Genomic DNA, 27,063 nt, shown 5'->3' with positions numbered 1-27,063 from the left:
CTGCTGCGGGCTCGGCGCTGCCCTCCGCGGGAAGCCTCGCGTAAAGGAAGGCGTCCGGCGGGAGCCGGGACTCGGAGAGGCGAGAGAGGGGACTGCCCTTCTCGGCCGTCCTCGGAGCTCTTTTATTCTTCCCATCTCCTCCTCCGCGTCCCGCCAGCGCGAGTCTCTGCCGGTGGGGTGGGCACCAACGCCGCCCTCCATCCCCACCCCCCAGTCATGCGGTGGTGGAGCAGGCGTCGGCGGGGGAAGACTGGAGCCGGAGAAGTCTGCCTGGCCACTGTGTTTCAGTGCCTCTCTCTCTCCTAGAGCTGCTCTGGATTGCAAAAGTGGAGGGGGGAACTGAAACGAAATTTCCCCTTCCCCCCCGACAAGCACAGGTTTAAAGGAAAAGAGGGAAAAACCCAACGCCCCAAGAAGAAAGAGCGAAACTTGAGTTAAGCCCCTGCTGCCCCCCCGCCCGCCCGGCCGAGAGGGACTTGCACTGCCGCCCCGACCCGGTTCTGCGGCCGTGGGAACCGGAGCCGACCCCGGCGGACAGAGTTCGGTCCCCGCTGGATGCGGCGGGGATCGGGCGATCGGCGCCCATGCACTTTCCGTTGAGGAAGAGGACAAGTAACCAAACCACGTTGTCAAACTGCTGACCCGAGGGGGAGATGAGAAGACTGTGTGAGGTATTGACCGATCGGGGAATCGATACAATTTGTCTAATGCAACGGGGGATCGGGGGTTAAGTACATGAGAGGGACGAGAGGATCCATTTACTGAGGGAGAACGGGACAGCTACACCTTGATACCAAAAATACTCCCCCCTCCCCGCAGCAGCCAGCCCGGCAGCAGCGAGGTACGAGGAGAGGACCCAGCTCCCTGCAGACCGCCGGATCGATGACACCGTATTTGCAAAACCGGCCCATCGATCCCACTTGGCAAAACGACTGATCGATGCCAGCTTGCTCGTAAGCTGCTTGCAGAACTACCTTCTCCCCGCGCCTCTGCTTTTCCGCCCACTTTTTTTTTTTTTTGTGGTTTTTTTTTTTTTTTTGAGGGAGGAGAGACACGTTTTTGCCCCCCATCGGGGAGTCAGGCCCATCGCAAATGGCTTCGTTTCCCGAGTCCGACTTCCAGATCTGCCCGCTGTGCAAGGAGATGTGCGGCTCGCCGGCTCCCCTCTCGTCCAACTCCTCCACCTCCTCGTCCTCCTCGCAGACCTCCAGTTCCTCCGGGGGCGGCGGCGGCTCCTCCTGCGGGGGCCCGCCGCGGCGGCTCCACGTCCTGCCCTGCCTGCACGCCTTCTGCCGCCAGTGCCTGGAGGCGCAGCGGCACCCCGGCGCGGGGGACGCGCTCAAGCTGCGCTGCCCCATCTGCGACCAGAAGGTGGTGATCTCGGAGCCCTCGGGCATGGACGCGCTGCCCTCCTCCAACTTCCTCCTCAGCAACCTGCTGGACGTCGTCGTCGTGGCGGCCGCCGCCGACGAGCAGAAGAACGGCCGCGCCGCCGGGACCGGCCCCGCCGCGGGCTCGGGCGGCGGCGGCGGCAACAACCGGCACCACGGCCGCCCGCCGCCGGGGCCGCCCCGCGCCGCCGGCTCCTCGCCCGCCGCCGCCGCCTCGGCCGCGCCCTCCTCGACGTCGTCGTCGTCCTCCTCCTCGGGCGGCGGCGGCTCGGCGGCGCTCCTGCTGCGGCGGCCCCACAGCCGGCAGGGCGAGCCCCGCTGCAGCTCCTGCGACGAGGGCAACGCCGCCAGCTCGCGCTGCCTCGACTGCCAGGAGCACCTGTGCGACAACTGCGTGCGGGCGCACCAGCGCGTCCGCCTCACCAAGGACCACTTCATCGAGCGCTTCGCCGCCGGCCCCGCCGCCGCCGGCCCCGCCGCGCCGCTCGCCCTCAGCCCGCCCTACCCCGCCTCGCCATACAACATCCTCTCTGTCTTCCCCGACCGGGCCAGCTACTGCCAGCACCACGACGACGAGGTGAGCGCAGGGAGGGAGGGAGGGAGGGAAGGGGCGGCTGCGCTCCCGGCCCTGGCCGGCGCCAGAGGGCCCCCGCCCGCATCGCTGGCTGCCGGGGGGCGGCGGGGCTGTGGGGACAGGGGGGCAGCGCCGCCCCGGCAGCGGCCGGTGCGGGGCGCGGGAGCCGCTGACACAGCGGGGGAGGGCGTGCGGCGAGGCGGCGGCGGCGTCCCGGGCGCGCCCCGCTCCCACCGGGCGCTGCTCCGCGCCGCCGCCCGGAGCAGGAGGAGGAGGCGAGCCGGGGGGCCCCTCCGCGAGGTGCGGGACCTGCTGTCCCCGGAGGCGGCCGGCGGAGCCCCGGTCTGCCCATGAACGGTTTGCAGCGGGGGCACTGGGCTGCTGCGGGCGCTGTTTCCCTCAGAACGGGCTCGCCTGGCGCGTACCGAGAGGTGGCAGGGCCGTGGAGATGCAAGAGAAAAAGGTTTGGGGTCCCCCAGAGTCCCGATGCTGAGTTAAACTGGTTTGTGGAGTCTGCTTTGCACAGCCGTGTTCGGCGTGTAACCCACTGGAGAAAGAAAAACGAATAAATAGGGAAGGAAGATAACTGTGTTGAGAAAAAGACACCCTTTTGATTAATTAATTATAAATAAATAAAAGGCAGTAAAAAAGTTAGCAGAGATACTCACGCTTGCAAATGCCAGCTGCATTTACTGCTCTTGGTCAACATCTTGTCTGCTTCTGTGGTGGCAAACATCTACTGATGCAAAAACAGGAACTTGCTTTACGTGGTGTTAATTTAAAACGCTTTGGCTTTGCAAATTCTGATTCTGGTGACCCTAAGTGTTGTTTCGTAGATCTTAAAAGAGGCAGTGGCTTCTTCAAAATGTACTTGAAAGTGTCTTAAGTTTCATTGGGATAGTTTCTTGCTGTGGTAGTTTGAAACTTGATTTTTCGTTTGAAGCTAGAAAATAGCGATCTGCTGACTTTCCCCTTTTGCTCTGGGGGTCAGCGCAGGGGGATTTTGCTGGAATTTTCCAGTAACTGGTGTTGGAGGTAGTTTCCTCCCAAGATGAAATTGGACAGCACAAGGGGCTTCAGGGAAAACCTGCCTGAGGACAGGGGTGGTACAAGAGCTTCCTGTGGGATGCTTGCTTAACTGATAAACGAAGGCATTTAGCCCAGGGAAATGTGGTGATGCCTTTGTCTTCAGTTTTCAGGGACACTTTTTCTATCTCTAATGTTGCTGTAGGTATGAAATAATTCTAGAAAGGTCTGGCATTTTGTGTTTCTTAAAGTTGCTAGTGGCAGAGGACAGACCGTATGAATTCTGTGGAAAAGAAAGACCTTAAAATGCCATTTGGGGGGCATGAAGTGTGATTGAAGAACAATCAAGTTTTAAACAAAAAGAAAAGCAGCCCAGAAACGTTATGGCAGCTGAGCTGCCTACAGCTTTTTGTGGTATCTCACCATCTCCCTACGAGTGGGCTTCCTAAAGCACTTGAGTAATACTGAATGCTAGACTGAAATGAGGCATGATGTTCTTAAGAAAAAACCCCATCTTTCTGCATTCGTTTTGGAGTATAACTTCGGTTTTGTGGTACAGGCTAGAAAGCTTCTAGTTTTTGTGTTCTCAGTAGGGTGAAAGTTCTTTTTTGAAGCGTGTAAAATGAAACAATTGAGTGCTTTTGGCCATAGCATAGAATATCCAGCTTCTAATGCAATGTATTCTGAATCCACAGAGTAAAACAGTAGCTGGGATAGGAGCTCCAAGGTATTTTGTGGACTTAAAAGCTTAAATTGCAAAGGGAACATAGGTATTCTAGCCTCGCTTAAACTGTACGGCTTTTCTAGAAGCAACTTCTGAAAAAGTTAGTTAATTTATTTTACATAAATAATTTTACTTTCAACAGTGCGCTCTGAAAAGAGTACACCTCTTGAAAGGATTAGGTTTGGGTGTTCCGGTGTCCTGTAGACCTAGAAATTGTTTTAAAACGACTAAGTATTTTCAAGCCTTCAGCTCCTGTTGAGATAGGCTTTTATTCTGCAAATTAGTGATCTACTACTGTTCTTGATTAGTGAGTTTTGATGGCTCCTTAATGAGGGTGTGCCTGATCAGTATTTATTATTCACTCGAGAGGAATTGTTTGGGATAGTCTGACTGTTGGGAACAGTTTGTGCTGTAAATCTTTATCACTTCGGCTAAAAATATGGGTGAGGTGTACAACTTTTTTTTTTTTCTGAGAAAGGGTGGCTGCAAAACTGTGAGGGTTATTGCTTGTTTAAGAATGCTATTTACAGCCTCATAAAAAGAACGATAATAGAAAGGCAGCCTTCCAGGAGAGTACTTAGTGCATCACTTAAGCACTGTGTTGGGCTAATAGTGTAAAAACAAACCTAAAGTGCAAGGCAAGAATGGTAGCCTGAAACCTTAATATTAGTAGTTAAAAACTCGGGTTCTGCTCAGTATGTGAGAAAAGCTGGTGAGCAGGATATTCCTTCCGATTAATTCATTCAGGTAAGGTTTGGGCATAGGCTGATCTCATCTGCAAGCTGCTGGCAAAGTAATTCTCTTAAATGCAGAGTTCTCCTTCCCCAGGATATATCCTCCTTACCCCTGTTATAAGGAGTTTGACTCCATCCCTGAGGGTTTTCTGCGCAAAAGTTGCTGGCTCCTCCCTTATTTTGTGCCTCCTTGCCTAGAACATGATACTCCTCTCCTAATATTGCCACTCATTTGTTACCTTTCATCCTGTTCTTCTCTGGTCTTTCCATCCCTCCTTCTGGGAATCACTGTCCGTTCCCCATAATTTTCCCTCATTCCACCTCCGTTTTTAGACTCCCTTGAGTGAGAAGGGAAATAGCACCGTGGGTGGTTACTTACTGGGTGTTCCAAGTCTCAAAACAAGACTACACATACACATTTGCCAGACAAGATCAGTGTAGTTGCTCATCCTCTTAATGCAGAGAAATGCAGATTTCAGCTCTTAACTGGGATGTGTCTGGTGTGTAGTCTCTTTTTAGTCGAGATGGTTCTGGTCTTGGTTGAGCTGTTGATTCCTGTTGTGTGCTACGAGTACATAACAGTCTCTGAAACGGAGAATATTGACTGTTACAGTAGTGACAAATGTTTGAGAGTGGAACCCTGAACATTGCTTTCAGGATAGCAGTGCCTTCAGGTACTACAGTGATGCATGGAAGAAGATGAATAAAACTGTTGTGGGGTGGGGGGGAAGCAAAAGCCAATTCTTTGTCATAGAGCTTCTGTTGAAATCCAGTCTGGTGGTTTACTACTGGGAACCTCACTGTCTGATGTAAAATGCTATCATGGCAGCAGGGGAAATGCTTAATTTCAGATGTTTTGAAGCATTCTACAAAAGTAACTATGTTGCAACGCTGATAATTTTCTTTTGTCTTGCATTTTTTGCTATCAATGCTACAGTAGCAACTAGGATGTTATTGTTATAAAAACCAACTAGACAGGGGACTTGAAAAAGATATTTTACTTTATCTTACCCATAATTAAATCAAATATCCTCCCTGATATGTCAGTGTGTTCTTGATTGTTTCATCCTGGACTGAAAGAGCACCTCTGTTTTTCTTTTCTTGGAAGGATGATAGTCTGTAAACTAAACCATGATCTTAGAAAATGTTGGAACAGCTGTAGGACACTTGGCTTGTATTGATAAACTATCTGAGTTCAAGTGAGTTTGCAGAAAGTGGAAAATGCCACAAGTTGCGAGTTAAATAACTGGGGTTTCATTTATGGCAGAGCTCAGCTTCTGTGCACTTGAATATCATTTCATGATAACAGTGGTGGATGGTCCAAACACTTCAATAGGAGATTTCTAACACTTTCTAGGGAAAGTGTGAAGTTGCCAAATTCAGTCGGCTAAATGGTGTGTGACCCTTCTAGTTCTCATATTGCTCTACAGATTCCATTTTAGAAGTGGTTCATGGACTACCAAGACATACAAGACAAAACCCTGTAGCACCACAGCTCCCTCTGTTGCAAGAAAGGATTTTAAAGATCTTTCTCCCCTTGCCCTTAGACACACTGTTCCTTCCTACCTTCTCCTTGCATCATGTTTGTCTTTGGTCAGGTTGTTAACTGATCAGATTAATTTACAAACTCTTTAAGTTTTTTGCCATATCAGTGATTTGCAATGGTTCATGGGGCTGTTGAAGCATGCAGACAAGACTCACTAAAATCAGATTGCTATGTTGAATTCTGGGGTTGCATATATTCTTGGATTTCTTATCTTTTTAGATTAAGAATAAAATGCATTCCTTCTTACTATTTTACAGATTGTGAAAGATGCAATTTTTGGAGGCTTGTACATGTATAGGGGAAAACATTCAACTTCATAGCTGTCAGCTGAACTGAAAGCTACTTACCTGGTACCTTGGCTAAGGTTGCTGATTGAATTTATGTCTAAGCTGCTCTAATGTAGGGTAAAGCTGTGGTTTCACAACAGGGAGCAAGCTGTCTTAACATCTCATGGCTACTCAGAGAATAGGGGCTCTCACTTCCTCTGTTCTCTCCAGGCTTGGCTGTGCACACTCAGGAGATGCTTCTGTGAGCCAATCTACTCACTTAACATGACAGAAAACTTTTTCCCCTTTTGCTAGCACTGGTATAAGTTTATTTTAGTTGCAGGCTGAACTGGTATGAGGGGAAGGAGGAATGGAGTGGTTAGACAGGAATGGTAGGTTAAATGTGGTTGCTTTTGTGTAATGGCTTTCCATACTGCCAAATGCTGAGCTTCGCTCTGTGATGCTCCCAGTGCCATCCACCCACACGTCTCAGCCAAAGTGGTTGGCTGATGCAGAGGGAGTATGCCTGAGTTCCCAGTTCCAGTTCTGCATCTCTTGCTCAGGGGTTATTTGTGTGAAACTGTGGTGTGTGGTACAGGCTCTTGCTGTTTCTCTTTGTAATGATTAAGGTTTTTGCCACCTAAAAAGAGATTAAAAATCTTAGGAGTGTATCTGGAGGCAGTGGTTTTAAAAATGCGACACTTTGTGTTGCTGCTGTTTTGACTGCTAGAGCTTCAGCTTTACAGGAAAAAATGTGCACATGAGCTAGAGAAATTCATACTTCCAGGGTATGTAGGAAACTGCATATAGTTCTTTGTACTCATGCAGCCTTCATTTATCATACTTCCTGTGTCTTTCCTCTATTGATATCAAATGCACATACAGGTGCCCATCTGAGGACAGTGCTTCAGATTAGGTTACTGACAGTTGTGTTTTTCTTTTTAACTTTTTCCTGATGAAGAAAGCAAGGTAGTGAGTTATTTTGTTCATACGTGATTTACGGAATGTGGATTTAACATCCTTAGAAAGATAAGGGGTTGGAATCATCTTTTGTTTCACAATATTTTTCAACTTACAAATACTGTTCAGCTATCAGGTGTTAAACCTCTGGGATTACTCTGCCTTACCTTCCCTTTAGATGCCTCTTCACCATCACATCTTCAACTCCTGGCTCTTCCCTGCATGCAGAAGTCTTTTGATTTAACTCCTTCTCTTTAGTAAGAGAATTAAAACTTTGTGTTTTAAACAGCTTTAATACTATTCTGGAGAATCCAATCCCCATTTGCTGCTTTGCAGTTGACTTGGTGTTGAAATCCGCTCACTCTTTTAGGGTAAACACAGCAAAGTTGTCAGGTTTTTCTCTGGGTGATAATATGATGTTACACTAATGGCTTAATTAAACACAACTTCAGACAATTTTCAGTGAGTAAAAATTGGAAGAAGCATAAATGCCTTGGATGTTCAGGCAACTTTTATGGACTGTGTTTACTTAGAGCCTGCCTTTAAAAACCCAAGAGTATTGCTGTGTGTTAAGGGTATTAATGCTTGCAGGCTGCAGCATAGACCTCTGAGGCTGTAGTGACATACAGCTGGAGATGTGCATACAATAAATAGACATGAAACTAGACTACTGAATGCCCATAATTTTTTTAAATTACAGTTTTGTTAGAACTGATGCCTCTCATAACTGGGAGACAAGGTCTAGCTGAATTTTTGCTTCTATTTAGTGATGAAATCTTTCATCATGTCTAGCAGTTTCTCCTTTCAGCTCTTCAGAGCACATAAACATGGTTGCTAGACCATGCTTCCTTTAAGGAAAACTACTTAGTTCCTCTGTTTTAAAGTCAAGGAGGTATCATTCCTCTTTCAATACTGTCTTGACCCAGTCTCTTCCTAGTTTTCCTCCCATACTCCCTTCCTTCCTGCAAAGTTGTTGGTGTCTTTCCATCAGGCAAAGAAAGAATCACGATGTGTTGAGAGCACAGATCTTAAGCTGCATGAACAATGCACTGAATGCAAGACTAATGTTACCACAGATAAGATATCACAGAAGGGGTTTATTGTCTTCAGCTGTAACCCACTTCCAATAGAGCAGTTACAAATATAGTCTTGGATCATAATTATGTAGTACGTAATTTTTTACTAATGCTTTTAACCTATCATTCAAAGTCTTTAATTAAAAAGTGTAGAAATACTGGATGGGACTGGTTACTGCTTTGCAATCCAAGTATTGGTTAATGTGATGAATGGATGTCCCTCATCCCAAAATATATTAGGCATATTGACTTTTTTTCAGCTGTTCTCTTTGTGGGCTCAGCTGCAGCCCCTTCCATGGCTTGTTTTCTCCTTTCCCTGGCTGTGCTTGAAGAAGGGCTCTGTGGGTGGGATGGGTTTGGTCCTCCTAACAAATTAAGCTTGTGCATCAGAATCAAGTTACAGAAATGGAACAAAAAACGTAGTATTGCTCCAATTCCTTATCTCCTTTAGTACAAAAACTTCTTTACTATGTGATGTCACCTCTGAAGTTATTTTATTATTCCTCTGCTCTACCATCTAAAGAAGAGAAATTGTATGTGGCTAAGACAGTAGTGTGTTTCTTTTCTAAAGTTCTTTTGCGTCTCTTCTACTTGTTTCTTCCTCTGCTATCAACCTCAACAAAATAAATTCTTTTCAGTTATAGCGTCCATAGCTGCTAATCTTTTTTAGCAACTAAAAATGTTGGCCAGCTTGTTGGCCATTTAAATGCTCTAGCTGTGTAGCCTAGTATGAAAAGGAATAAAAGCCAGTACCCATAGATGAGGCTCATGAATATATGTTCTGTATTGTTCAGGCATCTTGGATAAGTGTGCAATATGAATTAATTCATAGTTACATGTTTAGCTCCAAGAAATAAGAGCACTATTCCTGTTATTTCACTTGAGTGTGTAACATGCATTGCTAAAACCCCAGATGGTGAACTTGTTGGCTAGGATGATGACTAGTTAGCAGTTTCCTTCGTATGTGGTTGAAATATTTTTGAAGTGACTAAGACTTGAACTGGAAACTTCAAATGCTTATTGTTTTATGGTTCTGTATGCTTTGTGCTGTATGCCTCTGCACCGGTGCTGACTTGGAGAAAATGGATCACCTCCCAGCAGTGGGGAGGTGACTTGAGGCAAGCTCTAAACTTGTTGGACTGGCAATGGGTGAGAATCACTTTTCAGAGTTGGGTACTTAAAATTCTGGGGATTGTGAGATATGCCTTGAATGCTACAGAGAAAAGCACAACTGAAGAAAGATGTGGATTGTCTTTAAACTCATTTCTGAAGTAGACAAATTACCCAACCAAAAGCAGCTACTGTCACCTCAGCAGCTCAGTTTTACTCCTGTTTGTTACTACAGTATTCTCTCTCCTAAGAGCACACAAGCAATCACCAAGGCTGCTCTTATACCAGTGCTTTCCAGGGGTGTGAGAATAGCAATGTGCTTGCCCTTTAATCTGTGTTGTGGGGGAGAAGTGAGCTTTAGTGAGCTAAAGGTAATAGCTGAACTTGTGTTGCATCATCCCTCTAATGTTGGTCAGTCTCCATGCATAATCAAAATATTTAAAGGTGTTTTGTGAAGTTTGCTAAGCCCTATCTTTTTCAGTTGGTTGCTTGTTTTACATGCCCCCTCCCCCTATATATTTTGTGGATAGCCATTGTTGTTATAAACCACCATCTACTGTAAATATTTTCTTTTGCTAGGCAAGGTATTGTGAATGTACAGAACTCTCAAATGATGTGTTTGGCTGGATTAAAAGGCTGGCAGGGACCTAAATTCAGCAATCAAACTTCAGTGTGATTCTTGGATGGTAGTGCTGGAGCTTGTTGCTGTAACTTCCCATGTCCTATGTTGTCTTGGGTTTTGTGGACTCTTGTTTGGATGTCAAGCCACTTGCTGTCCAGAGTGGCTGGCATATGCTAAAAAACTAATGTTATACAGCCTTTTGTTCAGCTGCTCTTGGTTAACAAAAGGCAAACTATTATTTAGGGTAAAATGTCAGCTATCAAACTTCAAATCCTCCCCTTTTCCCTCCCCCTTCACTTCAGTTGTTCTTTTTACACAGCTATTCACACTGTCAGACAGTTAAATGTACAAAATAAAAATCCCTAGCCTTAAATATTGGGTGTGAGCAAAGTTGAAAGCTGTCTGCATTACGGATGCCCTTAAGCTTTGTAATCCAACTAGTGCTGGATCAGGGACTAGAGAAATGCTGCTTGTGTCAGGGTTGGTAGTGGGAAGCACCAGTGAGTGAGCCAGTATGGGCTGCCTGACAAGGTTACTCTTGCTGATCTTCTGTCACCTTGAATAATGGCATGTCAGGTGTGGAGGGTGGAAGGGACAGCCACCAGGTAGCTCCTGGGGTCTTGCTGCTTGCTGTGCTTTGGAAATCAGCTGTATAGTTCCAGGATGTTTTAGTAAGTGCATGTGTATGTGAGGCAGAGCAGGTCCCTTACTCTGAGGAAGAACTTTTCTCAGAGCATAGAAAGAAGGAGCAGCATGCCTCCAAGCCTTCCTTTTTTTTTTTCCCCCCTTTAAAAGCAGTGCTGGTAAAGGGTTAAATTCCAGCCCCCTGCAGCACACCCCGCCCCCACCGCTATATATGGTATGCCCAAAGGCACTGGAGATTTAATACATTGAAGTTGGAGCGTGAAGGGGGTCTGCAGCCTGCTAGACAAAGTCACTCAAATTTCAAGAATACTTGATCCATACAAGGATGTTACTTGAGAAAGGCATGGCTTCTCTGTTAAGAAACCGGTTGCCGAATGAGCCTGCTGAGTGTCCCAAACACAGCTTTTGTGGCTAGATGAGCAGATTGCAAACCAGATTTTCTTTAATCGATGGCTGACTGACCAGCAAGCTAGCTGAGGTTGTTGTGAGAACCGAACAGCCTCCCCTCAGAGAAGTGCTTATTTGTAGGGGAAAATGAAAATTGTTTCTCCCACTGAAGTGCTTGCAAGTTGTAGACACTATTGTGCAGGTAATGATACAAGAGGATCCAGCTGAATTGACTGAATACGAGACTGAAATAATGGAAAATAATTTCCCCATGCTAGCTACTGTAGAAGTACCTACAACACTGCAGTTATGTCACAACAGGATCTATTTGGTGTCAACTTCTGTTAAAGGCTTTTAAATGGATGGGAAGAAAGGAGGGACAATTTATGGACCAAAAAAAGATAAACAAAACCAACATTTTCATAATAAAGAAATTGGTACTGGAAAGATCAGGTAGTGGATTCTACCCTGAAAGAATTAACAAGCAACACTAACAAAACATTTGGGAATTGGAAAGGATGAAGTAAAAAGAATTGCTAGAACACTGAGGTCCCAGTCTTTCTAGTGCTGCTCTTGTATGTACTAAAATGGAAATGGGGATAAGATTTAATACTCTCCTTGCTTCTTCCTCTCTTGTACTCAATACAGTTGTCATTGAGGGGGCAGATGTAATAAACCCTGCCTCCCCCAATATCATGGAAGCATTGATAAGATTAGAATTATATATGGTGGCTGTTGACAAGAGTTCCAAAAGGTAACTACACGCCCTCCCTTAGCATGAAGGTGCTGTCTTCTTTCTCTGTTCCAGACCGTGTGTATTTTAATTGACAATATTCCATGGTAGCTGCTGCACTCTTCTTGCATTACTAATTTTTTCAAGGGCTCTGAGCCTGTTGCTGGATAATTAATGTATGGCCCCTGAGCTTTCTGTTGCTGGAGCATGGCTCCCTTACTTGAATTACTCTGGGTTGGTGGGATGGTTCTTGGGGAGGTTCATAGTGGGCAGTCCCAGCAGGCTGGGCTGAGTGGAAGCAAGGCTAAAGTGTCTTGAGCTGACTTTTGCTGCATAGCTGGCAATTTGCTGGAGGGCTGTCCACTCCAAACTTCCAGTTATTCCTGAGATGTGCTTTTTCCATTTGTATGCACTTCCCAATGCATACAAATTTGATAAACTTCCTGAGTTTTAGACAATTGTGACTTGTCAAAACAAACATGACTTTATCTTCATGCTATTGCTTTTCTGGCAAAGGTGGAATTATCCCACCTTTGCATCTTGTCAAAAGTAGTTCATTACGTGCCTCTGAATCTGAACTGTTCCTCAGGAGCAGTTGTGTCAAGTCAGCCGAATTTCTTTGTCTCCTACCAAAACAAGTGGAAAGCCTCTAAGGCAATGTTCTGCTGAACCTGATGGGGTACATGTGGGCCCCTCATTCCAAGTGGCTTATTCTTCAAATAATATTTCCAGGGAGCAGTTGTACGCCTTGATGCTGTTCCATATTGGTGCATGGTTAGTGCATGTTGGTATATTGTAGCAACAATTGAAAATTCTCTGATTTAGGAACCTTTAGAACCTGGTTCTGGAGAACCACTAGAGAGATTTTTGCTGGAAGTGATGAAGCACTGCAGTTACAATTAATATAATGTGTGCACTTCATTTCCCCTTTTAGGAGGCTTTGGCATTGACTTGGGATATAGGTAAGGTCAGCATATCTTTGCAAAGACTGGAGTAGTTGAATTCTGTGGCTGGCCACTTGAGCTTGTAGTGGCATACTTGGGCTTGGCTTAGATCCAGAGGCTCTTCTTTCACTGGAACACTTCCTTGTCAGTCCTTTCATTTCTTTTCCCATGCCTGTGAGCCAGTGAAGGGAGTTCAAGTAGTACGTGATTACTGATAGTCTTTACTATTGCTCCTATCTCTGTCTCTTGGCAATGATGCCAAAAAACTTTATACACTCTGAGAACAAATAGGAGAACCATAATTTAAAAGTGCAGGTGTTAACACACGCCTACTTTCACAAACTGCAACAAAAAAACCAACTTGAGCCATTTTTAAGTTAATAGTTTCATTTTCATATTTCAGTCCTTAGATGCAAGCAATTAACTTATATTATTCTTCAGAGAGTACCATAATTTCTATAGTTGTAGAAGTTATTTAGAGTGTTAAACTACTTATAGCTTTATTTTAATTGGTTTCCAATTTGCTTGTCTAGCTGCAGAAACTTTGTGAGGAGGAGTTACTCAGCTGCCTCATTTGGCCACCAGTTTCTTAGAGTGAAGTCATGCCTTTCAATCAACATCCTTGTAAATACAATTAATAGCATTTTTATTCTGTACGTGATATCACTTCTGACACCTGTTCTTGATGCCAGCCTGTTCCATTCAGCAGAGAACAGGGGCTGCTAAGGAGCTTCAGCTGATGAAACTCCTCAATGGCGTGGACCAAAGATGTATTGAAGGTCCCTTTTTTGGGTCCAAACCTGTTCATCTCCTTTCCTTCCCCAGCTCTGCCTTAAACTTGGAGAAGGAAGTTGAACATGGATGCTTTGAATAAATTTTTGGTGAAAGCCATAGTTCTGCATTTCATTATAAAGCACATATTCTTGTGACTAAGCATCTCACTTTTAAAATGTCATGGTTTTTGGTAGTGCAAGTCGCTGTGTAAATGTGGAACAAGTGTTCATTCCTCTCAGCTGCTCAGTAGTAACTTCTGTTGCCATTCATTTGTCTTCATTATATATTGTCGGTATATGCATGTAAACATAATTTTTATAAGGTATTTATGAGGGTTTGGCTAGCATAATAAGACCAACTTATTTTCTCCTCAATGGAAGATAAATCTTGACAGTTAATCAATCTAGGAACAATGTATTGAACCAGTACCCTGTCAGAACTGCTGTTTTGTCTTCACCAATGTTCAAGACAGCTGTTTCAGAAAAAAAAGGAAAGCTGTTTAGAATGTATTTTAGAGTAACTGGTCTACAATGTGTCCTTCCACTTAAATTTTTAAATTATCATGGGGAAGCATTGATGGTGTCCTGTCTTTTATTATTTTAATATTAGTTTTTTAATGTAAGCAACAGAAAAAACTCATGGTCTCAACTGAAAATACCATATAGTGCTTGAAATACAATATGATCTTGTCTATAGCAGGACACAATATTTTCATCAATTAGTTTGTTGTTTGAATTTTAAATTCATTTTAACACCATCCCAGGAGGAAATATAAAAGGAAACACTTTTCACCAGCTAGGGGATAGATTGTAAAGAGGAAGTGTTGCATATCAAAACAAAGACCAAAATAAAAAAAATAGAATAATGATACCTCCCAGCTGAGATCACTGTATGCTATCCAAATGTGCTGTCAGCAGGTGAGAGGCTCACTGACATGGAATGCTGTCTTGGAAATCTTGTTTTTTTCATCCAGTTATTCCTCCTCAGCATATGAGAACATAGCATTACCCTCATTGCAGAATTCAGGTACATTTGTATATGGCTTGTCTGGGATGGAAATCAGACACACTATTCGGGATAATGATAACCTCCCTCATTATAACTCTTATCTTAATTTTCAGCTTTTTGCAGTTTATTCCTCCCTTTGAGAACAATTTTCTCATTATTTGTAGTGGTGTATGATTTTGCTCCAAAGCTTCCTGGTATGAATTTTTTTCTTTAAGATGTTATCCACCTGTGGTAGTGGATTTGGATTTTGGGTGTAGATGGGCAGCTTTCCGTTTGGCTCCCCTGGCAAAAGTACTTTTGCTACATAGTCCCTTGCTGAAGGAGGAGGTAGTCAGGGGAAATAATCCAAGGTGACTGATGCAGCTCCAAATCTAGTAACTTCTTTTGGATGCACATGTTGTAATAAAGTAGCACAAGTTTTTTTGAGCAGCATGATGTGAAATTATATAAAATCCTACATTTATTATCTAAGGAAGGAAACTCCTCTTCAGAAACTCCTGTCTGGCTCAGGAAAACTGTTGCTAGTCATTCACTAGGAACAAATGGCTGTTTCCTAGATCAGTAAGAGTCAGAATATCATGGTGTGTCTGTTGTTTTTCCCCATTTCATGTATCTGTTTTTCTCGAGGCAGGGGAGACATTCCTGCCAGATATGTATGCCATCTCTCTTGTTCTGCTACGGCTAGGTGGAAATGCTTTCAGAATGAAAGATCTTTGCAAATCAAAGTTTAAACAAACAAAAAGAAACAAAACCAGCCAAAATAAATTCTCAAAACACCCAGGTCTCATGTGGTCAAAGAAGCCACTTCTTGGAGTAAGCTGGCTTGTTTCATGTTTGATCCCATATGGAGTTACGGAGGGAAACCATTCCTCGAGTGCTTTTGTTAAATAAAGCTGTTGCCATGAATTAAGCAACGCTGCCCTGGAATGTTTCTGATCATGGTCTTGCAGAGCTTGTGACCTTTGCACTGAACATGTGAACTGAAACTTCATCTTCCAGTGTTCAATAACCATGTTAAAAATTCAGAGGTGAGGCAGTCTTGGGATTTCCTTAGGCTAGCTAAAATGCCAAGTGAAATTTAAGTACCAATTTATAGAGTTACTTTTTTTTTTATTAGCTACAATTTTTATTATAAATCTGAAAATTCTTTATCAATTAAAAAAGCCTCCGTGATTGCATAAACAATGTCTTAAAATCCTTTCATTTATAGAAGCCAACCAAAGCATTAAAATATTGCCACCTTCTTGTCTAGATGCATTCAATTACTCTAATTAGAATGTTTGTAGTAGTATACTACTACTGCTTCTTAAGGCAATTGCTTTGACCAGGAGCTGGTTGTAGTGCCTGCAGAGGATATTCAGTTTAACTGGGCTGCAGCTGAAAGGGGGACAGAAGCAGTTTAAAAAGTGTGCCTCTTGCAGTCCATCACTTTGATGCCACTGGACTTCCTACCCAAAGAGAATGCTATTAACAATTAGTCTTTTTCCTGTTTACCAGGTAGGAACACTGCCACCTCTTGGCTACTCACCATCCTGACCTTTCTGAAAATTTTGTTGGTTCTTGTGATGTTTTCTGGTGGAGTGTTTTCCTGAATAATTAGGTGGTGGTGTAGTGAAAGCCTTAATATACCATATTGTAGACCTGAGATTTTGTATTGAGATCCTAATAATTGTGGATTCTATCCTGGAACAAAAAGATGGAGCATGACTTGGTCAAGTGACTTTCAACTTAGTACATTTTTAGGGGATGTATACGGCAGTGGGTCTAAGCTAAGATGGATTTCTGCCCTCACTAGACTAGCTGACCACACAATTTGGCAACAGTGCTGGCATCTGAAAGTAATGTCTGACACAAAAGAGATTCAGTCTTTATGCCATTAAAAGGGAATTGATAAAGTATTTTCTACTGATCTTTATTTGGTTTTGGTCAAAGCTATGTGTTGATCAAATGGTGAATTCTACAGTTGGGGGAAAAGGGCTGTGTTAGGTTTTGACCATGTTTCTAATATCAATTTTAGTGAAGCTGGCTTGAGAAGTAGTTTAAATTATTGCAGCTTCAGGATTCCTGATACTGTGTGGGGTTATAATAGTTAGCTGTTAATTCCAGAATGCTGCCCAGTTAGGAGGGAAGTTATGCTTCTACTGAAAATCCTTTTCTTGCTGTAAGCAGCTTTGTCTTTTTCTGTAAACAGCCAGTGTTTTGCTGGCCACATGTTTGTCTGATTGTGCAGTGAACTTAATTCTCAAGAAGATGCCCAGAAGAGTGACTTCTTCAGCCCAGCTAATGTGCCAGAAAACAAACTGAGCCTTGATGAACACTCCCCAATGCTGGCTTTTTCTCTAACAAGCCAGTCCAGTGAGTGCTGGGAAAAACTCCTACTTGTATCTGCCCATGTGAGAGAGATGTCTGACTTCTCTCTCTCTGACTTCTCTCTGAGAAGTGCCACTTCTCAGAGGACTTTTCCTGTAGAAAATTCTGGTGTAAAGCAGTGGCACCCGTAGCCCAAAGGGCTGTAACACCAGCTAGTGCAATCCCCACCTCAAGCAGCAAGTTTTAGTGGAATGTAGAAACTTGAGAGAGAGACAAGGTGCTTACAGAACATGAGAGGACTTCAGTGGTTGAGTGGGATTGTCAGGATGCTAACAACATCCTGACTCCTATATTAGCAACTGGAATTAATTTCTGGATGTGTAATTTAAGCTCCATAACAGTAATAGAGGATCTGGGTTTCCAGCATCTGTTCATAAGTTGCATCTCAAAACCCCTTCTCAAAGGTGGTCTCCTTCCTACACCCCCTACCCCAGCCCCTTCAGGTGTGGGGGCGGGAGGTCATGGTGGGGAAGTGGCTTTGTGCTGCTGTATTCCTGTTTTATGCACATCTAAAAAATGAGGCAGGTGTAAATCCAATTTCCTGTGAATGAACTTTCAAACATCACTTCTGAGATGGTGTTTTGGAACCTCTTGTCGGGGAGACTTTTATAGAAGAACAAGAATGACTGGTTTGAGAGGGAGAGTAAGGAAGAGTCCGGCTTCCTCATCAGTAGGAGAGATGGGGGGGCTTGGTGTGCCAGTCAGTACTTCAGTGGCTCTTATTCCACTTAAATAAATTACTTATTAAAAAAAACAAAACAGCAGCAACAAAACAAAACAAAAAAAAAAAAAAACCCACACCAAAACAAAAAACATGGACTCTTGTATTACTGCACTACAAACTAGAAAATAAGCTGCAGAGCTTTAAAGACCTTCTGTAGCCATAGCAAATGAGGCTTCACTGTGCAGGCTAGTTACTAAAATATTTTTGTTTAGGGGAAAACCTATGTTGTCTTTAGCTTTGATGGCATACAGATTAAAGGTGTATTTTGCTGGTGCTGTGGCATTAATGAAAATACTACTTAGTGTCTATTTTTCAGCATCCTTATTAGTGCAGAGCCAGTTGCACTGTATGAGCAGCAGTGATGGATTTTTAAAATGGAGGCTTGCTGGAGGGAGGGAGGATTGGCAAATACATGATGTGTCTAAAAATTACTGGAAAACAGTAATTTTCAGAAGTGTTTCTCTAGTGGCAGATTCATTAGAATAATATGTTAACTGAATAGTTTTGACTGATTTGTGATAAAAGTGAACAGATAATGGAAATTTTAGGATTGCTCCTGGCTATTATGATGGCTAAGTGTTTTGAATGGAAGAACAAAAACCTACCTTAAGGATTTTTTTCAGGCTTTTGGACAAAGCTTAAGAGTTTTTAACATCTCAAAACATGTTTGACCTCCCCACCCTTAAGCCATTTTGACACTCTCTACCATTGCATTTCAACAGGAAAGAAAGATCCTTTTTATAGCCAAATGGCTTCCTCCTTCTCTTCTGCCTCTTTTCCCCTCCATCCCCCACCCCAGAGAGCCTTTCTAGTGCTCAGGCTTCAGCTGCTGCCTGGATACTGGCTACATCTGTCTTGTTTAGATGGTCCTAAGAAAAAACAGCACTGAATGTGACCGGAGGGCCAACAACAAGATATGTTTCTTTTCAAATTTGAAAGGAAGCCCTGCACTTGCTTCTGCCTGTTTCTCTAAACTGTTTTTAAATCAATCATGGCTCTTGCTGGTAAATGCTTTCAATCCCCTCCCTGCCTGAAATGGTCAAAATCCAAAACATTTGAAGAAAGTCTAACGAGTTAAATATGGTGGTGTTCACAAGCACTGTTTCCCCTCATAGAGCTTCCAGTTTGATGAAATAAACTCTTTATGGGCTCTTGCTTTGAGACAGCCATTGGGAAAAGTTTCAAAGAGGATAGTGTGACTCTAGGTGGAATCTGGAGGTTTGCAACTCCATAAATACTTACACTCATGGCAGACTGGGCTTTTGTGCTTGTGTTAAAAGGGACAGCATTAAAAACTGATTTTGGACCTAAGCAGTACTTGATGTTTTGTGGTGAAAAAGATGGTGACTGTCACCGAAAGAGTAATTATGCGGGGCAGATGGAGGACTGAGTAGTTCCTATTTTTGGGGGAATCATCTGATACTTTTAGAGTGCAGGATTAGGGCTGGAACAATGACAATCTCTGCCAGTCAAGAATGGAGTTACAAAAATGTGGGGTGGTGGTTCTGTTTTTTAAAGGTTCATCAGCTGGGTGGGGGGGAAGCTGTGCAACTTGATCCTGTTCATAAAATTCAGCCATAGCTAAAATGGATTTGCCCTTGTGACAATATCTTGTTGCACAGAAAATAGGAGGGGACTGTATTTTAGTGCGTGAGAAGACGCTGATGTTTTTGCATCACAACGTGTGTGTGTCTGGCTGGAGGTGCCAACTTTTGGTTAGCAGTGCCTTTACCACCCCCCAACACTGGAAAATGCATCTTTATAATGAACTGTGGGGAATAGAGGAGAAACAAATAGCAGAAGAAATTGCTCTTTTAAGAGTTCCTATCATCCCTTGATTAAATAATGGTTGTTACTACTTTTATTGGTCAAGGAACCTATTAGCCATTTCATTTTTAATAGGCTTATACTGCAGTGAATAGTTCTGTGTGTGAGCTCTATTTTATTGCTAGCTGTGATGTTTTTAGTAATGAAAATAAGTGTGTAGGAGATGCACCCTAAATAGTTGGCATGTTACTGGTGTGACTTGGGTATCCAAGAACCTTGTCCTTCAATTTTGAGGAAATGTTGCTAGAGTGAAACTGTGTGTCATTGCAGCATTTCCTCTGTAGTTACAGTGCTTGAACTTTGGAATCCACTTTCCTGGCTTTTGTGTGGGGAGGCAGAGCAAAATGGATGTTTGTGCTGAACTCAGCACGTGCACTGAGCTTCAGATAACAATTATTTGGCTTTTTAACATCCTTCTATTTGGCATGTTGAGCCAGCCACACGGGGTTGTTCTGTGAATTCGCACACCAGGAGCAGGTCAGCTCGCTGGGGCTTTAATTTGCACTAACCTCGTGCTGCTGCACTTGTGGTTCTGTGCAGAGATGTATAACCTCACCCAGCTCTCAGGCGGTTTTGGCTTGTGTTCTGGAACAAAGACTCTGAAGTTTGCTTCTTGGATGTGTTGTAAGGACAGTCTCTACCTCAAGCCAGTCTCTCTTGATGCATGCTGCAGGATTTGGAATGGAATGTGTAGCTTACTCCTAGAACAAGAGGAGCACTTTTAAAATGCGTTTCCTTGTGAAAAGCTGAATTAAATAGGAAAACAGATTGCAAAAATTGAATTTAACAATTCAGACTTGATTTCTTCCAGACTTGAAGGGGTAGATTTCAATTTAATTCACTGATTTTGATTTAATAAAAATTAGTGGCCTGACATCTGCTGGGGCTCTCAGCAGACCTGAGAGAGGTCACAAACTGGAACAGGCTGTGCCTATACTAGTGGGTTTGACAGTGCTGGCACAAGGTGACATGTACACTAGCTAGATTTTGTCTTCAACCAAGAGAGCCGTGAAGCCCTCAGAGTCCAAATTCTCTTGCAAGTAAGCTGTAGCTTTGTTTTCAGACTTCTCTTGAAGAGCTGTGGAGTTCCCTGAAACAACCTTCTGGTGCCCAAAGACCTCTCTGATTTGAAACCCATGTCCCATTTTACAGCCTGTGCCTTTTCTCCTGCAGAAAAATGGGGGGCTGGGGGATAGGGATGGAGATAAATGTATTAATGATCAGCCTTGCTTTAATATTCAGTTTGCTAAAAGCTGAGGAATTCTGTCATATTATGCTGTAAGGATTGGTCTCACTGCAAAACCCCTGCATTTGGCCCATAGTTAGCTCAGCATGCAGCCCTGTTCTGCTGGTGTGGGGTGGAGGATGGACACTCAGTGCGCATAGCAGTAGTGTACAGCTGGGGGAGCACTGAGGGCACTAACAATACTGTGTCAGCGCTGATACCAATCTCCCCATTTTTATTCCTCCTCTTGGGAAGCTGAAGTTTGGCCTCCTCCAGCCTGGGCTCAGTGCCTCCAGCTGCTCAAAATGGAGGCTGTGTGCTGATACAAAGGCGATGCTGCTGCTGCCAGAGGGCGTTCCCTCCCCAGCGCTTGGCTCCTTCAGGGCTGGTTCTGCCCTGGCCCCAGGAGCCAAGGGCAGCGCTGCTGCTGGGCTGGGAGGAGGGGCAGGCTGGCCCCTCTCCTCCCTGACCGGCTCTTCCTGCTCACCCCTGGCTGGTACCATCAGCACCAGCTTTTACACCTCTAGTAGTATTGCTGTCACCTTGCTGTCATCAGTACAGCAGGCTGTATTAGTGAACTGATGAGTAACTTCATCCTTTATGGACTGTGGATGAGTCTTCAGGGTAACCTTCACATCACTTTTCTGGTGGCACCACAAGGTGCTGGTGCTTACTTGTGTAAACTGGGATGGAGCTTGGAAGGCTGGTGGTTCTGGAAGAGGTGGGTTTGCTTCTGTCAGCCTTGAAGCCTTTGTGAAACCTCTGCTGTGTACTTGTGAAACACAAGTCTGACGTTGTACTGGGTGCTGCATCGTGGGGTAGATACATACTTCATGTAAGTTCAGAGTATTTTTGGAAACAGAGCTGCCTTCCCCGACAGCATCCACAGTGCAGCCCTGGGGACTTGTAATTCTGCCTAAAGTGGAGAAGTGGTGTGGGATTGGGATAATTACCTGAAACTTGGAGCCTCTTGGGATTGAATAGCTTCTGTTTGATATCATGAAACCACAGTACTAAACAGCTATCTCTTGCAGTAAACCTTGAACCACATGCACCTTCAGGTCCAAAGTATTTCCTGCAGTGAATTTGCTCTTTTTTTCCTCAGCTCATTAGACTAGGCCACTAGCAGAAGAGCAGTCTTTATCAGAAGAGACACTGGTCTGCTGCATTAGTTGAACACAAAAGTCAGTGTGAAATCTGTAATAGAAGGTTCTTGCCTTGTTCCTCAGTTTACCAAAGCCATCTGCAAATACCATCTTACAGTGGAGCTCTTTACACTTTGACTTGTTTAGTTGTAATCCTTTATCTTTCAGATTTCCTGCTTGTCTGGCACCACAACTTTTCACCTGTCTTCTAATTCAATACTTGGGATTTTTTTTTTTATTTTATTGTGGCTTTAACAAACAAATATAACTTCGGGTAAAGGGAAGAATATTAATGTACAGTGTAACTGGGGCTTCTGTTCACTGTAAGGGTCTTTTGACCTGCTTATTAGTGGGGGCATTGTTCTGGTAAGCCATTCCAGGACCCATCCTGCCAGTCTTCTGCACAGGATTAATCATTTCCTCTTGACCTCCTGCTCTCTTTTCCTAACATGTTGCATTGATCAGAATCCTTAACTCACAAGTTTGCTCCTGTTTTTTAAAGAACGGGAGGAAAAGGAGGGGGGAAGGAATGCAAAGAAATTAGATATAATGTCTGCTGTTAACATTCTTAGTAAGCTTTATTCCTTTTTTTTCCTGCTTGACTCCTCCCTTCTCCCAAGAAAAGAAATCCCTTCCTGGTATGTATTAGCTCCAGATCTCAAGCATCTTGAGTGCCTCTGTTTCACTGGAATTACTTTTTTTGAGCATGCAACTTCCTGCAAGATCAGCTCTGCTTAGAAAGGTCACATTTAAAGCTTTACCTAGCTGAGGCTTTTGCAGGCTACTGATCTACCACATTAGAGCACTTTATTCATCTTATCTGCAGTATTTCCATCATAGCTAAGGCAGCATCAAAATACTGCATGTGACTCTTAATTCCCCTCTAGTTTTTTTTTTAATGCCAGCAGAGGGGAAGGTATTTATGGGATCATATGGGGTACCTACTAGTGGGGAAACCTCCATGTTTGTCTTTACTGACAACATCTTGGTTAAGCCTTTAAGGGAGCTGTTGACTTTAAGGTACAAGGGTCTGCTGCCAGCCAGTCCTAGATTATATCAGTAGCAGAAAGGAGGACTTGTTCTGTTCAAATCACCCACGGATCTGTATTCCCCTACTACCTGTTGCTGGCAGCTGAACCAGACTTCACAAGAGTAGACCTCCTAGACTTCAAATTTTACTTCTGCATGACCTAATTATTCCAGCCCACTTGTGCCCAAGTGTGGTCTGGTTTTGAGAAGGCTGCTGCAGCTTGTGCTTCCTTTTCTAAGGTGTTAACAGCAGCTCCAAGGGGGAGAGTTAAGCTGAAGAAAGGCAATGGGATAAAAGCAGAGGTCTGTTTCCTGTTCTCGTAGAACCTCTTTCTGTGAGGCTGTATGTCAGAAGTAGTGTTCCACTCTTAGCCATTGCTTAAGACCTCATCTCCTGGAAACAGATCATTAAACCTGCCCTGTATCTCTGAGCAGTGATGCTGGTTGATAAGCTGTTCCGGGTGCAATGGCCTTGCTGAGATCAGAGGAATGCCAGGAGTATTCCCAGGAGTACTTTGTGCTGCTCTGGGCTACCTGGGGATTCATCTTTGTACCCCAGTTGAGGCTCAGAATGGCTCCAAAGGGCACTGAGCCATGCACAGATTACTGAATAGCAGAAATGGCAAAGCTAGAAGTAGACCATGAGCTGGAAATAAAACTGGGTGTAGTTGTCCTATCAAAAGCAAATGGATTGGAAACTCTGTCTAGTGATAAATTCATAGTCCTGTGGAGTGAGAGATCTGACTAAGCCCATGACACCTGAGCATGAGGCACAACAGCCCATTGTTCAGAAGCTGTGGGGATTGTTAGCTTTTTTGTTAACTGCTGGTTTTGGAGGAATTGCCAAATTCAGTTTTGTTTCCTGCCCTGAGGTAGGGTTGTGGGACTGTCCTCTCAGTAAAAAAAAACAACTGTGATGGCTTGTAATGTCTTCTTATTTCCCAGAGCTGTGTGTTAAGACCAAGCAAAAAGGCCACGCCACAAAGCATCATTTCACTGTCACAAAGAAATTGGGGCAAGAATTCTGATATAATACAGGATACTTCTTAGCAGAGAAAGCTCCATGTTTGTCTTTGCTGGCATCGTTTTTGTTGTGTTGTGAGGCAAGCCTTTCACAAGACCACCTCCTATGCTTGGTAGTAGACAAAGCCAAAGCAATCACCTGCACTGAAGGCAGGTTCAGGCTGATAGCTCTGGCACCATGCATGTGAGGGCTGGAGCTCGGTGGAGGGAGCTGTACATCTTTCCTACTTCTCTTCTCAGAAGATCCTGTGGGCTGGGGGTGCTTTCAGCCCTGCCCAAGACCTTGCATTAAGTAGTTGTTTTTAGCTGCTCTGGGCCACCACACCCGAACATCCAGGCTATTGTCCCTGGCTGCTGCTGCTGGCTGTTGTGTTCCCCTAACATCTGGCTCTAGTGATAAGGGACTCAAAGCAAAGATGAGGAGGACTGTGCAGCCACAGAAGGGGGCCTCTTGCTTGCCCCTGGTCCAGCTCCAAAGGTCTGTCTTCCTTTTCCCCAAGCTTCCTTGTGGAAGGCTACAAGGTCCCTTACTGCCATTGGTTGATATCAAATGGGCCCCTTCAGTTGGGGTGTGGAAGGGGGTAGTTGCATAACATGCTTCTCTTTTCATGTGTTATCTTGATGGACTGCCTTGGCAGTTATTAGCCTGTTCAATCAGGGAAAAAAAAGTCTATTGGCTTGTTTCTAGAGCTTCAGCTGTGTGGCCATACATACAGTTGTTTTCAGCATTGAGACTACATGCTCACAAAAATTACAGCAAAAAAGTGCTGCAATTACAGCAGTGATTCTCCAGGAGTTTCTTGTGAGTGGTTTCAAGATACAGGATGACTTTCCACTGTAAATTTGAAGTCCTGCCTCCAGTTACATTTGCACAGATGAGAACTCATGGAAAGTGGTTTTTTCCCAATATAAGCAGAGAAGATATTTTCCAGTTTCACATGGCAATCAGAATAGGGCTGAGGCAGGATCAGGGGCAGTCAGTCACACCTGTGTGATTCATATCTTATTTCAGTCCCATGCCATCTTCTGCTGAGGAGCACATGACTGACTACCTGCAGTGCTAGTCCAGCATTTGGCTGCTTGTTCTGGTCCAGGGAGTGTACTTAAACTCCTGAAGAACTCTAGGGCATTGTCAAGTCTCATTTCTAGCTCAAACAAGAAACAGAACTCTCTTTTCAGGAAAGAAGGTATTCAAGTAGCTGGATTTTATAAGTTTTTGTGGCAGAAGCTGTCTCAGTGCAGTATCCCAGTTCCAGAAATAGCCTTATTATCCAATCTGAAACCATTGTGTTTTGCTAACTGGCCTGTTTGTATGAGAATTATTTTTTAAAACTAGAGATGTGAGGAATAGCTCTTTCTAGCAAGGCCTCTTTTAAGCTTTGTACATCTTTCCCCAGAGTGTGGTGATGCACTGGCACAGGTTGCCCAGAGAAGTTGTGGGTGCCCCATCCCTGGCAGTGTTCAAGGCCTGGTTGGATGGGGCCCTGACAACCTGTCCTAGTGGAAGCTCAGTCCCTCCTCCTGGCGGGGGCATTGGAGCTGGATGGTCTTTAAGGTCCCTTCCAGCCCAAACCATTCTGTGATCTTATATTCCTCTTGGAACTGTGGAAGGTAGTACAGCAACAGCCATGAGAGCTAACTGAGGTAGCTTGCAGACCTGATGATTGATTTTATTTTCTCTTTTGGAGGGAAAATGGACAGTGGTAGAACCTATTCTCTGTCTAGGAAACAGTGGGCATGTTCAGGCTGCATGTAGCCAGGGTGATACTTCCATGGTGTCTCAGCAGTGAATTTGAATTTGTGTGAGTAAACCAGAACACTAACAACCAAAAAAAAAAAAAAAAAAAAAAAAAAAAAATCTGTTGTGTTTTTCTCAGACAGAATGGTCTTGATGAGAAATGTGTGTCTTCTGCAATAGAAGGCTTCTGGTTACTTGTTTTACTCCTTCAGTGCTACCTGAATTGAGTGTAGAAAGGATTAAGATTGGTGCCATCTGTATGTTTTGATTTGGCAAATAGATTAAGTTTGTGGTTGCTTTCTCTAAGCAGTTGCCAGTGTGGTCTTTCAGCGTTCTATTGGTTGTATCTGTTTAAATATTCTTCCACTTGTCTGAGCATTCGATTGTTACACTCTTTGAAGAGAGAAGTCTTAACAGAGTGGTTTAGCTCAGGGGCCTGTGTAGCACAGAAAATATTCAGAATGTGCTATGTTTGTGCTGTCTTTGTGATCACAGACCTTTCATAGAAAGAAAGAGAGGTGGTTCTGCTCATCCTTATTCTCTAAGGTAGGTGTTAAAGGTGGTGTGCTTTTCACCTTGCTGGTGAAAATAGTGATTGCATATGAAAGAACCCTGACCAACTGGCTTACAGCTTACCATGTGGCTTACAGCACAGAGAGGTACTTTACTGAAGTTATTAGTGCCAAATTAAAATTCTCTGAAAATGTTCTACCTCATCAGAGGTTGTGGATATACAACTCAGTCCATGCCCAAAGTCTCTGCTGTGGTTTAGTTTCTCACACAAAGAGATGAATCCTGGGACACTGATGTAGGATGGGGAGGGGAGCTCTCTATGTTCTATTTGGAAAACTTGTGCTCTTGTCACAAAGGAAAACACCAGCCTGTACTGCCCTGGCAATAAAGCATGAGTTGTGTCACCCTTTTAGACTAAAGAAATTGCTTGGAGTTGCTTAAATATGCATAGAAATGTCTTAAATCCACCTAGAAATAACTTAACAGCTGATTGCATGCAAACTGGCTTTCCCTGTGTGTTTCCCTGCTAATGGAGGCTCAGACATGCTCTCCAAGTGTCCTTTGGTTGGTTGGGGCCCCTTTGATACCTGTGCTGCCCTTTGCCAAGCAGCAATAAAACCAAACCCTTTCTAGGAACTTGGAAGCAGCCGGAGCAGAGCTCTGCACGTACAATGCCAACATTCAGCTGAGCAGTGCTTAAGGAGCAATTGGAAACACAGGGCAGTAGTAGATGAAGTTTAAGATCAGGGAAGCTAGAGAAAGAAAGTGGAGGCCAGTTTTTTGCTTAGCCTGTCTTTCCTACCTCAGTAAAAAAGTAGTGGAGGTAGTGGTAGACTAAAAGTGTTGTTCTGAGTCCTTCCTCTGAAGAAGCATGAGCTCATCTCAAATGTATTGTTAAAAAACAAAACTAAGTAAACTAAATTAAAGTGTAATTTCTAAAAACTGAACT

General features: G+C 44.0%; 1 protein-coding gene across 1 annotated transcript in view; it reads left to right on the top strand.

Annotated features, from left to right (window-relative positions):
* The first annotated feature begins 232 nt into the window (after positions 1-232).
* TRIM71 (tripartite motif containing 71) overlaps positions 233-27,063 on the top strand; it is a 61,157-nt gene continuing 34,326 nt past the window's right edge. Inside the window, exon 1 of the mRNA XM_071429437.1 lies at positions 233-1,968. Coding sequence (XP_071285538.1) covers positions 1,093-1,968 — 876 coding nt within the window. The 5' untranslated portion in view covers positions 233-1,092. The remainder of the gene's footprint in view (positions 1,969-27,063) is intronic.

The sequence above is a fragment of the Agelaius tricolor genome, unplaced genomic scaffold, assembly GCF_023055355.1.
Source record: "Agelaius tricolor isolate 1412-34295 unplaced genomic scaffold, bAgeTri1.0.p SCAF_6, whole genome shotgun sequence".
In the NCBI taxonomy this organism is placed as follows: Eukaryota; Metazoa; Chordata; class Aves; order Passeriformes; family Icteridae; genus Agelaius; species Agelaius tricolor.
The sequence above is the reverse complement of the archived record's forward strand: the minus strand, read 5'-3'. Positions and strand labels throughout refer to the sequence as shown.